The sequence below is a fragment of the Heterocephalus glaber genome, unplaced genomic scaffold, assembly GCF_053883595.1.
Source record: "Heterocephalus glaber isolate CG9 unplaced genomic scaffold, H.glaber_assembly_v1.0 deba00001429, whole genome shotgun sequence".
NCBI classification, from domain to species: Eukaryota; Metazoa; Chordata; class Mammalia; order Rodentia; family Bathyergidae; genus Heterocephalus; species Heterocephalus glaber.
The window spans coordinates 1191490-1205319 of NW_028258294.1; the positions used below are offsets into that span (position 1 = coordinate 1191490).

General features: G+C 37.9%; 1 protein-coding gene across 42 annotated transcripts in view; it reads right to left on the bottom strand.

Annotated features, from left to right (window-relative positions):
• Dlg2 (discs large MAGUK scaffold protein 2) overlaps window positions 1-13830 on the bottom strand; it is a 2046311-nt gene that overhangs the window by 157447 nt on the left and 1875034 nt on the right. For all 42 annotated transcript variants that reach the window (XM_087212053.1, XM_087212052.1, XM_087212046.1 and 39 more), the window contains one exon: window positions 2213-2327. In XM_087212053.1, coding sequence (XP_087068179.1) covers window positions 2213-2327 — 115 coding nt within the window. The remainder of the gene's footprint in view (window positions 1-2212; window positions 2328-13830) is intronic.

The window sequence follows — 13830 nt, forward strand, 5'->3', positions numbered from 1 at the left end:
AAATGGAAAAAATGGAAATAAAGTCTTTGTAAATAGGGAAGGGTGGAGGGGTTGAAGGGAGGGCTAGGAATGGGGAAAAAATAAGAACCAAGATGCATTATGTAAAGGTACAATTCCCAATGAGAAATGTAATTGTGTTGTATACCTAAAATGTACCAATAAAAGAATTTAACAACAACAACAAAAAAAATGATGTCCAGACTGGGATTCAACTTGTGATCCTCCTGCCTCAGCCTCTCAGAGTGTTAGGATTAGAGGTATGTGCCACCATGAATGGCTAGGTATGTTTGAATTTCACTTAAAGGAGTTTCTTCCTTTCTTTTTTTTTTTTGGTACTAGGGATTGAACTTGGGACCTTGCACTTTCGAGGCAGGCGTGGTACCATTGAGCTAAATCCCCAGCCCTCTTCCTTTCAATTCAATTTCCAACTATTGTTTTATTACTTCAAGTCTTTATCTGTTCTGAATTGCTATGCATTTGTTTACCATTTTAGAGCATAAAGAATACTACTGTCAAATAAATGTATTCACTTTGCATAATATCATAGCCCCTCATATAATTTTCCCAATCTTCCACAATTTAATTAAAAGCTCTTACCAATATATTTTATCAGATTTCTTCTAGTACATTAATATTTTTATACATTTTATTTTTTAATGAGATACCAATATTAGTAATTTTTCTTCCAGTTTCATTCTGTAAAACTATTTAAATTTCATTAACTTATTTATTTCTATCCTACAAACTCAATTGGCTTCTCCCTAATTGCTACCCAAAGCTCAAATATTTCAAGATCAAAAAATATTTTGTATCATTAAGACTACCAATTCATGCTGGGGATTTACCTCAGTGGTTCCGCCACCTGCCTCGAAAGTGTAAAGTCCCCATTGAATTCCCCGATACAAAAAAAAAGAAAGAAAGAAAGAAAGAAGACTAGCAATTCAACACAAATAGGGAGAACAGAAATAGGATAATTTTTACTATGTTTGCAGTATTACTACACAACATATTCTAGGGTGGTTCTCAATAGTTTCTTTCAGATTATAATGGAGTGTATCAAAATAATTTTCTGAAATGCAAGGCCATCTGCTTTATTGTTTGTTTGCCAATCTCAGGGTTACCGGATGCTCTGGAGTGAGAAGGGACTACTTGTCAGAGAAGCCGGTGACTTAAGGCGCTCATGAACCTGCCACCTTCCCGAATCCTGCTAGTTCCTTGCCTCTCCCATGCCTACTTAACATACATGAAAGATAACTTTACAGCCAAGTGGATCCAAGAACAAGTTCAATTCAAGCACATGGTTTAAATTCTGTGACATAGACCTACTACTGGGAAAACAATGAAATTTCAGGTGAAGTGGGCACAGTGGGAGTCAGACCACACTCTGGGCCAGAGCAGGGAGTAGAAACTCAAAGGGTGCATAGGTTCATTCTGACCAGTTATTAGGCATCCCTTTTGCCCTTTCGGTTGTTAGTACCTATATCATTTTTAACAGTCTGGTCAGCACTGATAACGTCTGGAAATAATATATAGGAAATATAGGAGGCCGGTGCTAGGAAGAGGCACACATTATAATTGAGATCTACAGATCTCACTCAAAAGGTAACTGCAGGAATGAAAATTTGGAAGAGATTTTGAATTCAATCATTTTTTCCCTGGTAAATTAATGTGCTTTGATAGGTAATAAATAATGAGATTTTATGGTTTGAGAAACAACTAGTAATGAGGTGTCACAAAAGAAAGTCTTTCCACCAAAACCTTTAGAAAGAAACTCTTGTCTATTTAGAAGAATACTTCTGATTTCAAGTCAATACATCAAAGTTAATACAGTCAATATAAAGCAAATTGAGAACTGATAAGACACATTTTCTTTCCAGATTAATGGCAAGCCCAAGGCTCTGGTCCATGTGTTCAAGATTTACCAGAAAAGCAAATATTTCTTCTCATTATTATTACTGCAACCTATGCTAAGAACTTTACTCTTCACCATGACACTGATAAGTAATAACTTGATAAGCTGGAGTCTTTAGGCCATTTAATAACATTTCAGAAAGGACTTCTAAATGTATAAACATAAAGTCCTGCAGTAGCATATTGATTAGTGTGGGCTAATTAGAACACATGCTCCATTCATATAAGGTGCTGCCTCTGTTTCCCCAAGCTGGATTGCTCACAATGTGCAGATCAGAATAAGATGAGCTCCATTGCCTACCTGACATACAGGGAACGTTTCTGATTGGTTCGCAGGGACCCGGACCCGGAACTCATGCTGTGGTTCATCATCTGCTCTCGCAGGTCATGGATTTTGGCCTCAAATCGAGCGTAGTCTGAGAATGGAAACAAAGATGGCAGATTTGGTTCTATTCCTTCAGAGAATTAGAAATGCTGCATAGCAAAGGCAGCTGCTTGCCCTGCCATTGGTTCCTTTGCCAAGCAACAGTGAGATGCTCAAATCAAGAAGAGTATACTTGCTTACTATTATTCACAAATATGCACAAGAGGAAAGCAGAAATCCATTACTTTTCAAAAGTTACCTAGAAAACATACAGTTATTAACCCCAACTTGTAAAATGTCCATGGTAGGTGAGGGTGGAAGAATGGGGGAGAATGGAAGAAAAAAGAGAGGTGGGTGTAGTTATAAACAGGTAACACACAGCATCCTTGCACTAATGGAAATGTTCTCTACCATGGCTGCGTGGTGGATATAGGAACCTGTACTAAAATTACAAGGAACTAAATGAATACATAGATGTACACACAAATGAGTACAAGTAAAACTGACATAAATCTGAATAAGGTTGATGGATGTGTTAACATCAATATCCCAATTATGATATGCTGTAGTTTTGAAAAATGTTACTATTGGGGGAAACTGAGTCAAAAGGCATCTGGGATCTTCTTGTATTATTTCCTGCAACTGAATATGAATCTACAATTATCTCAAAATAATTGAGATAATCTCTAAACGAGAGAGTTTTTTTTAAAGTCCATAGAATTCCCAATACTATGGGCATTGAGGAGAATATCTCTGGTCTGCCTTACAGACCAGAGAATCAAGTGTTTGATGTTGAATTGAGTAAGAAACATCATTTAGCTTAATTATGTTCTCTCCCACTCCTAGGGCTACTAGAAGTTGACCACTAGAGTTCACACCTTAATTTACCCCATGATTTATCCACATACCAAACTTCATCAATTCTAAGATGCACAATATATTTAAGTCAGCTTTTAGGAGGTTGAGGTTAAAATACATTATCATATAAAATATGTTGTAGAAACACTTGAACTTCAGAAAAAAACGAGTACGGTTCTAAAAAATAAAAAATGTGGGTATTACAGCATGCTACTCATAGGAAAATATTTTGTCATGTCACTCAATAAAGAAAGCACAAATAGATGTTAAAATATTATTAATAAAATCACCCTGCAAAAAGAAATAGTTTTTGGGTCAGGGATTTAGCTCAGTGGTTCTGCCACTTGCCTTACAAGTGCAAGGACACAAGTTTGATCCCTGGTACCAAAAAAAAAAAAAAAAAAAAAGAAATAGTTTTTGAAGTTTTGATATTCCTGATCACAACCTATAAATTTTCCTATCATTGTGTTGGCTGAGGTATGTCTTGCCTTAGGAAAATCTAGTAGGTAAGAAGCTTAACTTGTTTATTTGCAGATAAATTTGAAAATGTTAATTCAAATTATAAATAGTTATTTTAAATTACAAAGAAACTCACCATGAAGAATTTTAATAGAAGTCCTCAGTACATTTCAAAAAACAATTTGATTTTCAATTCAATTTATTCACAACTTTTCATGAAAACAAGGATAACTAAATTAATATAAAAGATGATCTACTAAGAGAGTGCTTCAAATTCTTTATAATAAACAGTTCCATGAAATTAGATTAAATTTCAATTTACTGAATTTTGGTTATTATAGGGTAGGCTTTCCTAAAAGATTTTATATTAGTTTTCAACAACAGATAATAGGATAATAAGCTCTAAAGATTTCTGGTGCTTAAGCAAAGGCTAGCGTTATCTAGATTTGGAAGGCTTCCTGTAAAACTTAGCTTTGAATAATGAAGTCCTAAATGATTAAATAAGCAGAACATATATTTAACCTAAAGTCGGTCATAACTTAAGACAATTTATTTCATTCCATTTTACTAGCAATAGAAAACACTTATTTATAACCATTGACATGCAGATTTAAATCATTTTGAGCAAGTCATATTTTTTTGCCATCTTAAAAGAGTCCATTAGCATTTATTGCTGGCCACATGGCAGACACTATGCTCAATGCTGCATGAGCAGTATCTCATTTCTTTTATAGATTAAAAAATGAAGTCCATGAGTATTGTGAAAATTTGAAGTATATAGAAAAACAATAAAAAATGGAAGGTCTGCTTGTCTCAGCCTTCTCCCAGCTTCTGTCTGCTGTCTTTCCTTGAATCTTACTCTAGAGGGATCTGTGTGGTTGTATTTGGGATGGATATATGTACCCAATTGTGTATGTACAAACATGAGACCATATCTATATCTTTTTTCCCTTTTTAACAGTGTAACTTGGATTTTTCCTTCCTTCTATCAAATACATAAATACCATTTTTGTTAATGGCTTGTAGTCTGTGTTTAGACTAGTTTATTTAACAATTCCCATGACATTAGATATTAGGCCTGCCCAGTTTTCAGCTTCACAAATACAGAAGGATCTCTATTTGTGCAGTGGAATACCACATTGGAAATAATGTCAGCACTTTGCACAAAAACCATGTATCCCCTGTTAGCACTTCTCAGAGCAGAAAATGATCTGGTCTGGAGCCTAGAAGAGGAACTCAGCTTCCTCTGATCCATACTCCATGCAGGTACTTACTAAAAACCATGCACCCGTCTGAGTACCCCAAAGCTTTGTCTGGAGACAACACTCTTTCCTTTACAACTTCACTACCTAAGAGTGAAATTTTACCCTCTCACCGCCTCTCCCCCAAGCATCTGATTCAGCCAGTCCCCAACCCTGTGCAGTCAATTTGCTACTTCACTGCATTCTTCACAGGCACTTGCAGTTATCTGTGCATGTGTTGGCCATCTTCCTACTAGACGGAGCTCTCTTGGGGCAGATGCCACATCTCATTCTCCTTGAAACTCTCTGCTCCTAACATAATTTCTGACAGGCAAGAAACTTTTTAATAGGTGCCCAATAAATGTTTTCTGAATGAATGAATGATGAAGAAGGAAGTGCATAGAATCAGTAGGTAAATTCAGTTATAAAATGGCTGTGGGCACTGAAATCACCACTTTCAATGTTATGTTTTGCACTGCAGACGACACACATCTCCTCTAGTACTACCTTCTTCAACTATAAATATTCCAATTTTAGTGCTGTGTTCTGTCACATCACTGCCACTTGGAAATCTCTTTATCTGTGTTGTTCTCTAGGGGTCTCTGAGCTCCCTCACCTCAGTCATGTCATATGCTGGACAAAGTTCTCTGATAGTTTCCCTACACACAGGCAGCACTTTGTTAGGCTCTTGTAGTTCTTTCTTAGGCCCTTTATTATTAAAGCAAGTGTCACAATTGCACATTTGCTGAATATAAGTTATATTTGTCTTACTGAATAGCTTGTGAGGTAACCAAACTGTTTTCTGCACACTTTTTGCATCATATTCCATAGTATTCACATTCCTCACTATGGGTAATTTATACCACATTTGCCTTATTTGGAATCCAACATATTCCTGACTTCCAACATATTTTGCCAGTCATCTTATGTATCACAAACCTTGTGTTCAAAGGTGCTTTCCCCTTTCTCTGTTTCATTTTGAAAACTAAAACTGAGGTACAGGTAGTTTTATCAAAGCAAGAATAATAAGATCCAGGTTTAAAAATCTAAATGGTGTGAGTTGGGTGGGATATGTTTGTCTTCAGCTTTTCAGAGTTAAACAAGTTAATAGTTAAAAGTGCTCAAGATATAAACAGAAATTCAGCTATATAAACTGTGAAATAAATGTTTTATAAAAGTACGGAAAATTATATTTGTCAACAGGCTAAAACAAAAACCTACTACATCCATTTAATATTCATGCTCTTTCCTTTTCCCCAGTTAATTAATTACTCCTATTAATTAATGCTTTTTCCACTGGAAAAATTTTTAATCAATTTCCTAATACTCTTTCTGGAGTCCAAATCTCATGAGAACATTCAAATGAGATTCAAAAATACTCCAATCTTTACATTGCCTCAAGGGGAATTCCGTGTTTGTTGAGTACCTACAATGGGTTAGGATCTGGGTCATATACTTTAGAAATAATATTTCTCCTAACAGAGTTCCAAGGTAGGTACAGTATATTATATTATTTATTTATTTATTTAGGTACCGGGGATCGAACTCGGGTCCTTGCGCTTGTGCAGCAGGCGGTGAAACCACTGAGCTAAATCCCCAGCAACAGTATATTATTTTAGAGATGAGGAAACAGATTGGTCAGAGAAGTTAATTAACTTCACAAAACTTACAGAATTACTAGGTAATAGAGTTCATTGGGCCCAGTGGTAGGATTCTACTTGCATTTCTGTGAAGCCACATTATTTTCATTATGTTCCAATATCCATTATAACAGTACAATTCCCTTTAGGATATAAGGCCTCCTCAAGACACTGCCCTTCCTCGTGACATCTTGCCTTTCCCTCCTTCTATTTTATTTATGTGCATGCTGGACCTCTCAAAGAGGTGGGATGTCCCCCAAACCTTAGGGTTTATTATTCTTCCTTCCACTCTTCCTTCCGAGTACACAGGACTCTTGAGGGACTTGGGATATAGTTTTGAACAAAATAGAACACTGACAAAAAAAGTTAAGCATGGTAATGCTGAGGTGGTGAACAATTAAAGAGGCAAAACCCTATTCTGTCTTGCTTTGCTTGAAATAAGCCCCCAGTAAATGCCTTCTAGATTACAAGTCACTTATTTCTTGGGTTTTCTTCTGTAAGAAGAAGCAAACCATTGAAGACCACTTCCTAGGCAAATGTTTTCAGAAGAATTTCAAGAAATATTATGTCCAGGTAATTCTTTTTCCCCTTTATAGAAGATAAATTTTGGCATCAACTTTTTTTTCAACCTTGACATGACTGGTGATAATAACAGAAAATAGGCACGATTTTTGTTGTTTGGATGGCCCTGCCACTCATTAGTTATGCATAACTGTGAAAGTTACTAACCTTTCTGGGCTCAATTTTCTCTTAAGTAAAATGGGAGTAATAATTGTCCCTATCTCAAGATATGGTGGGAAGATTATGAGAGCTCCTAGACTAAAAAGGTTGGCTCCTAGCAATGACTGTCAATTCCTCCTGTTATTTTCATGTATAATTCACTACCTATTATTATTCATCACCTAAGTTAAAGTCAAAACTGCCTTTAGTACCAAGTAAAACAGAAACCTGTGTCCATCCCTAGACCCCTCTGGCACAGCCTCTTCCTGTCTATTGTGAATTGATGTCTCTGTCAAAGAGGAATATGCCATAGATGGTCATAGTTTGGAACACTTGGCACAAGAACTTCTCAACTTGCTGGGCAACCATGAAATGGAAACTCAGGATTATTTTATAAATCCATAGTGACTTGGAACTCAGGAGAATGATGCCCAATTCCAAAGATGTTGCTGTCTTCAGTAATATCAGTGACCTCCATGAAGATTATATCAAGATTTTGAGTTCCTGATGGACATTGGGATGGAGTAATGTAAGGCTATGAACATCACACACTATACAATGACAGGGCACTTATCTCCTTTGCAATTTGTTAAGGGTGATCAAGAAGACTCAGAATACAAGTTTTTCCTATTATTCATGGAGAAAAGGCAGCAATTGCTTCCTGTGAGAAGGGGTGAGTTGTGTAATACAGTAGGATTAATCAGCACTGATTAAAATAGCCCAGCAGGTCACATCTTCAGGATTCAGATGGCCTACCTTGCTTCTGAGAGAGGGAAACAATAAGCCCTGTGGATTAGTCTACAGCACAAGGCCATGGGGCTACCTCGGGTGAGCTCCTTGGCAGTGTACCCTTCCACAGTCATGACCTCACGCTGCTGTCTCACATTTATCAGTTACTAGGGGAAGCAGTGGGCAGAGGAAACAGGATTAGAACTCTAGTCTGGGAGGCAGCATTTAGCATTAACCCTGGCATTTGTTACCAGTGAGGCCTCAGTTTGTTCATCTGGAAAATGTGAGATTCACCTCTCAAACGAGTTATGAAAATCCAAATGAGAAATGACAGAAAGCATTTTTAATTGTTATTCCTGTAAGAGCTGTCAGGATAAATGCATATGCAGTTCTTTGTGGCACTAATAGTAACTATGGCACCTTCCTCCTATTTTTCCTTTTGACCATGAACATGGCTTTCACAACAACTTGTAAAATCACTGGGCTGAATAGGGTTCTGTACATCTAAGTGATGGAGGCTGCGTTCCTGGCAATTAATCCATTTCAACCCTACAGGAGGATGAGTTTGAAAAGACCACCTGCTATATACCAGAGATGCTTTAAATAGACCTAATCTAAAAGCTCCTGGTGGTATATAAGCTAAGGAAGCTTGAGCTTTGGGGTAACTTCCAATGGGGTTGGGTTAAATGTTAATGGTGTGGAATTTACTAGGGTCACAATATTATTATTATTTATTATTATTAATGACTCTCATTGTCACTAGTACCCAGGAAAGATATATGGGAAGGGTGAAACAGTAATAGGTATAGTTTACATGTACTGCTATCACAACATCCGATCACTGATTCAGGGATGAGTTACTGTGGGCAACTGTAAATTTTTTCATTTCTCTGGGTGAAACATCCTTCCTTAATTTATTCAACACCATTCTTCAGAGTTTATTACATGTCAAGTATAATGGTAATTTCTAGGGATACCTAATCCTCTGAACAGGTCTTTACCTCAAGAGGCTGACAGGCTGGTACATAGCTGCTTTCAATTTTGTTTTATTGTTGTGAATAAAGTAAGTACTGTACTTGCCATTTATATATCTGCTCTATGCAAGTAGTATCAAGTGCTTTCTAGATGTCAATAGGTTGGAAATAAACAGATTTTTTTTAAAGGGGGGAGATAGAATGAAGCCAATACAGGCTGGTTCATGTTAAAATGAAAAAGTTGAGGTAAGATAAATTTTTGTGAAAAACTTATAGGATACTTACAGTGTGAGAAGTGTAACTCTAAGTTCAAAGTGGAATGCTGGATTCAGAATTTCTAGATTCCTGGCTCTTAGAAATATCTACCTGTTTATAGATATTGTTTCCTTATTTGTAAGATAAGTCACTACTACTCCTACAGTGCTGTTCTGAATATCTAATACAGCATCATTTCATTATTCTAAGCAGAACTGATTATAAAAAGTAGCATCAATTAATAACTGTATTTTTTGAGAAAGTAGACACAAGACATTCTAATTTCACAAGCCAAAGTATATTTTTGTAGAGAGAGGAAGATATGAGTTTCATAATCATGTCATATGATAATCAAGAATGTTTTGAACTAGAAAATCACACAAATATATTACTGCTGTCTCATCACTGTACTCTTAACCACATAGTTACACATAAGAGGAACAACCATAGAACACAGGTTATACCTCAGATCCAAGAAGAAATACATTGTCAAAATTCTTTCATATGAAGAAACAAAATTAATTTTATTTACTTGCGGCTCAGAAAAAATTCAATTGTTCCCATTTCACTAAGCTCTTTGTTTAAAAATTAGCTGTCCTAGGATTTGAGAGCCAGACAGGTACAGAAGGGACCCAACCATATTGCATTAGGCTTTAGCGAAACTCTAAGAGCCTTCTTATCCTGGATGCTTTTCAAGTAGCAATGTCTGGAAGGGTGTTGTGTTTATGAACCACTTTAGAAGGCTGGCTTCCCTCCCAATATGCATTGGAATACCCACTGCTGGCAAGGAAGCTGGCCTCTGGCTACCAGAAGGATTTTTAGTGGATCTACTCCAGCTGGTTATTCTGCCTAAAGATTTTGCTAGCCTTTTATTTCAACCCCCAATCTAGCTCATCTTTCAGGTTGCCAACCTGATTCTGTGTTGAAGAACACATGGAATTTTCCATTGCTAAAGATTTACAGATGTTGTTTGGTTCACTTCAGATTCAAGTGTGTGTGTATGTGTGTGTGTGTGTGTGTGTGAGTTAAAGAGACAGCCGAAGAAGACAAAGATAGAGAGATGGAGAGATGAACAGATTAGACTAACTTCCTAACAATCTAACTTTAACCAGAAATTCCAAATAAAATGAATCTGTTATCTTTTATGTGCTCTACAAAGGAGGAAGATATATACATCTCTGTACATCTGTGCTATTGGGCATTAAGAACTCACTGGTGGACACTATGAGGGCAAGGACATATTCATTTTCTTCTGTCTCTAGCACTTGGTATGGAGAATGGCACATAGCTATCAGTTAATAAATGCTAATATGAATGCTTGTTTAACTGGGTGAGCTAAATAAAGACTTCAGGGAAATAAAACTGACCCTATAGTTTGCCAAATCTACTACTAAATACAGCAATTAACACACCCAGTTAAGGTTATGTCTCTCTAATTCCTCCCACCACACCACTCACCATTTTCACATAGAATTGAGATCATTTAATTTGACTAGAACAATTTTCTCAGCTTGGCTGGAGAACCTTTAACGAGGTTTCAGCCAAACACTCAGAAATTCTTTAATGTGTGAAGTGAAATATGTTTTATAAGCAAAGAGTAGTCTGAATCTCCAACCGGTTATTTCATGCAATATGCATAATTAACTCTGAAAGTTACATCAAATTTAAATTTGGCTAAATGCAAGCTTTATTTTATGGATTCATAAGGTAGATTTTTTTTTTGATTACTAGGATTATTACAAAATGGAATCAACACAGAAACTTCCAGAACTTGGCTAAGCCTGTTTCTTTAGGAGATTAGAAACAGCCTAGTATAATAAATAATAATAATTATTATTATTATAAGTATAATTCACAGGCTCTGAGAAAAGTCTGATCCGAATTTGAATCTTCAGTTTAGTACTGATTCACAGTACAGATTTTGTATAAATTACTTTTATGGCTCATATCTAGATGTCCCCCCAAAGTCTCATGCACTCATAGGCAGGACTTTTAAAGGATGACTGAACCATGGTGGGGTGGGGGGGGTGCTACAGCTAAGTGTGATGCTAAGAGGCTGGGGTTGGTTGGAACAGGTCGTTACTGGGGTGTGACCTGAAAGGTTATATCTACTCTTTTGAGTTCTCCTTTCTCACTCTGCTTTCTGACTACCAGGACACAAGCAACATCCTTCTATACAGATCCTTTCACCATGCCGTTGACCATGCAAGGATTGAAAGTTCTGAAATTTGAGCCAAAATAAACCATTCCCCCCCTTAAGGTGTGGGTGTTAGGTATTGTGTCCCAGGAACAAGAAAGTGACCAGGACATTACTCAACCTAGAGAAAATTTGGTTTTGTCAACTGTATGACAAAGAAACAACACTTGCCTGAACAGATTTTTTGAAAAGGAAACACAATAACATTTTTATAGAGATAGTTTAGTGCCAGAAATAGACTAGGTGCTCAATAAATGGAAAAGAAAAAAAATGAAGATCTCCTAAAGCTTCATATTTCTTAGACAATGGAGATATTATTAATCCTCTTTATATATCACAAAGTTGTGAGGATCAAATAAGGAAACAGATATAAAAATGTTTGATGAATTGAGTAGTAGAGTGCTAATAAAGTGATGATAAAAAGAATACATATCAATATAGTCTTTTTAAAAAATACCAGCCTGTCTAGAATACATTTTGTTGCCTGAAATTTATCTTAAACTATGAAATATGATGTAGTAGCTGTGGAAATAAAGTCACATAGGGCATTGCGTATGAGAGAGTAAATGTGACACACTTTGGGGGAAAATGGAATTTTTCGATATTATTGGGGTCTTTCTGCCAATGGCAATTCTCTCTGAAAATTTTGCTGGCAGGTTGGATGAAAGGCACAGAGAGAGACACATAGGCTATAGCTTAATTGGTGTGATTCATAGCTCCTGGTGCCTTACAAGAAGGAATAAAGAGCTATGCCTTCTAATTTAGAGTGTTTACCATTACATTCAACCAGAAAAGAAAATGTTGCCTAGCAAATACAAACATTAAATCTTTGCTGGATTGATATTGTTCTTTTGTATAAAAATCGTGCTGGAACACGCCGAGTGGGCCCGCTGCAGACAGGCAGGTCTGTGCACGCCCTACGGAGGTCCTGAGTCTCGTGGAAGATGCGGAGTTACCCCGCTGCAGACCGGCAGGTCTGCCCACACCCTACTGAGGTCCCCAGTCGCGCAGAATATGACGAGTCGGCCCGCTGCAGACAGGCAGGTCTGTGCATGCCCTACTGAGGTCCTGAGTAGTGCAGAAGATGCCAGATCACCCCACTGCATACAGGCAGCCACCTGGTTCCACACTACAAAGACGCAGAGGACACCAGACCACCAGACCAAGGAACTGAGTCCCGCTGCTCCCGGCCCAGAGGCAGGGGCTCCTGAGCCGTCGTCCCACTGCTCCTGGTCCAGAGGAAGGGGCTTCCCGGTCTCACCATCCCTCCCGCTGCTCCTAGCCCAGAGGAAAGGACTTTTGGGCCACCTTCTATCCCGCTGCTCCTGGCCCAAAGGAAGGGGCTTCCGGGGCTACCATCCCTCCAACCACTCCCGGCCCAGAGGTAGGGGCTTCTGAGCCACCATCCCACTGCTCCTGGACCAGAGGAAGGGGCTTCCCAGACACCATCCCTCTGGCTGCTCCCAGCCCACAGGAAAGGGCTTTTGGGTCACCATCCCTATTGCTGCTCCCGGCCCCTGTCCCACCTCTCCCAGCTCAGAGGAGGTAATCCATGCAGGTGCCAACAGCCGCACCCCGCTAAGTGAAAATGAGAAAACACGTAAATAAGTCTCAAAACCAGACTTCCAGATCACCTACAGCAACCCCAAAGGGAAATGAGATGGAACACTCTGATACTCAACCACCTGGACCCACTGAACTGGCAACAAAAGGGGATCTGGAAAAAATGAAATCAGAAATAATTTCTCAGATAACAGGAGAAATTGTGCCCATAGTGCAAGACATGATTAATAAATCTAGAGAGGAGCTGAGGAACATGATGGAATCCCAACATAAGAAACAAATGGAATCCATAAAACAGATGCAAATAGATTTCCAGGACATGAAAAACTCCAATGAAAGTCTACACAGCAGAATGAGCCCATGTGAGGACAGAATTTCAGATATAGAAGATAAGATTGCAATTAATGACCAGGAAAAGAAAAATTGCTTCAAAATTATAAGGGAACATGAGAAATCAATCCAGCAGCTGCTAGATGATGCAAAGAAGAATAACATAAGACTGACTAGAGTCAATGAAGAAACAGGAGAGAGTGGAGATGACATAAAAAAATGTCTTCACAGAAATAATGGCAGAAAATTTCCCAAGCGGGGGAAAAGAGCTTGACATACAGGTAAGTGAGGCATATAGGACTCCAAAGAGCCTTGATCAAAAAAAATCTACACATAGGCATGTAATTGTTAAGATTCCAGAAACACAACAGAAGAACAAAGCTCTACAAGCAGTGAGAGAAAAGAAACAAATCACATACAAAGGAAAGCCCATCAGAATCACAGCAGACTTTTCAACACAAACCATCAAGGCAAGAAGAGCTTGGACTGACATATTCCAAGCCCTAAAAGAAAACAGCCTCCAACCCAGATTGATGTACCCTGCAAAACTATCTTTCAAAATGGATGGAGAAATGAGATACTTTCTTGA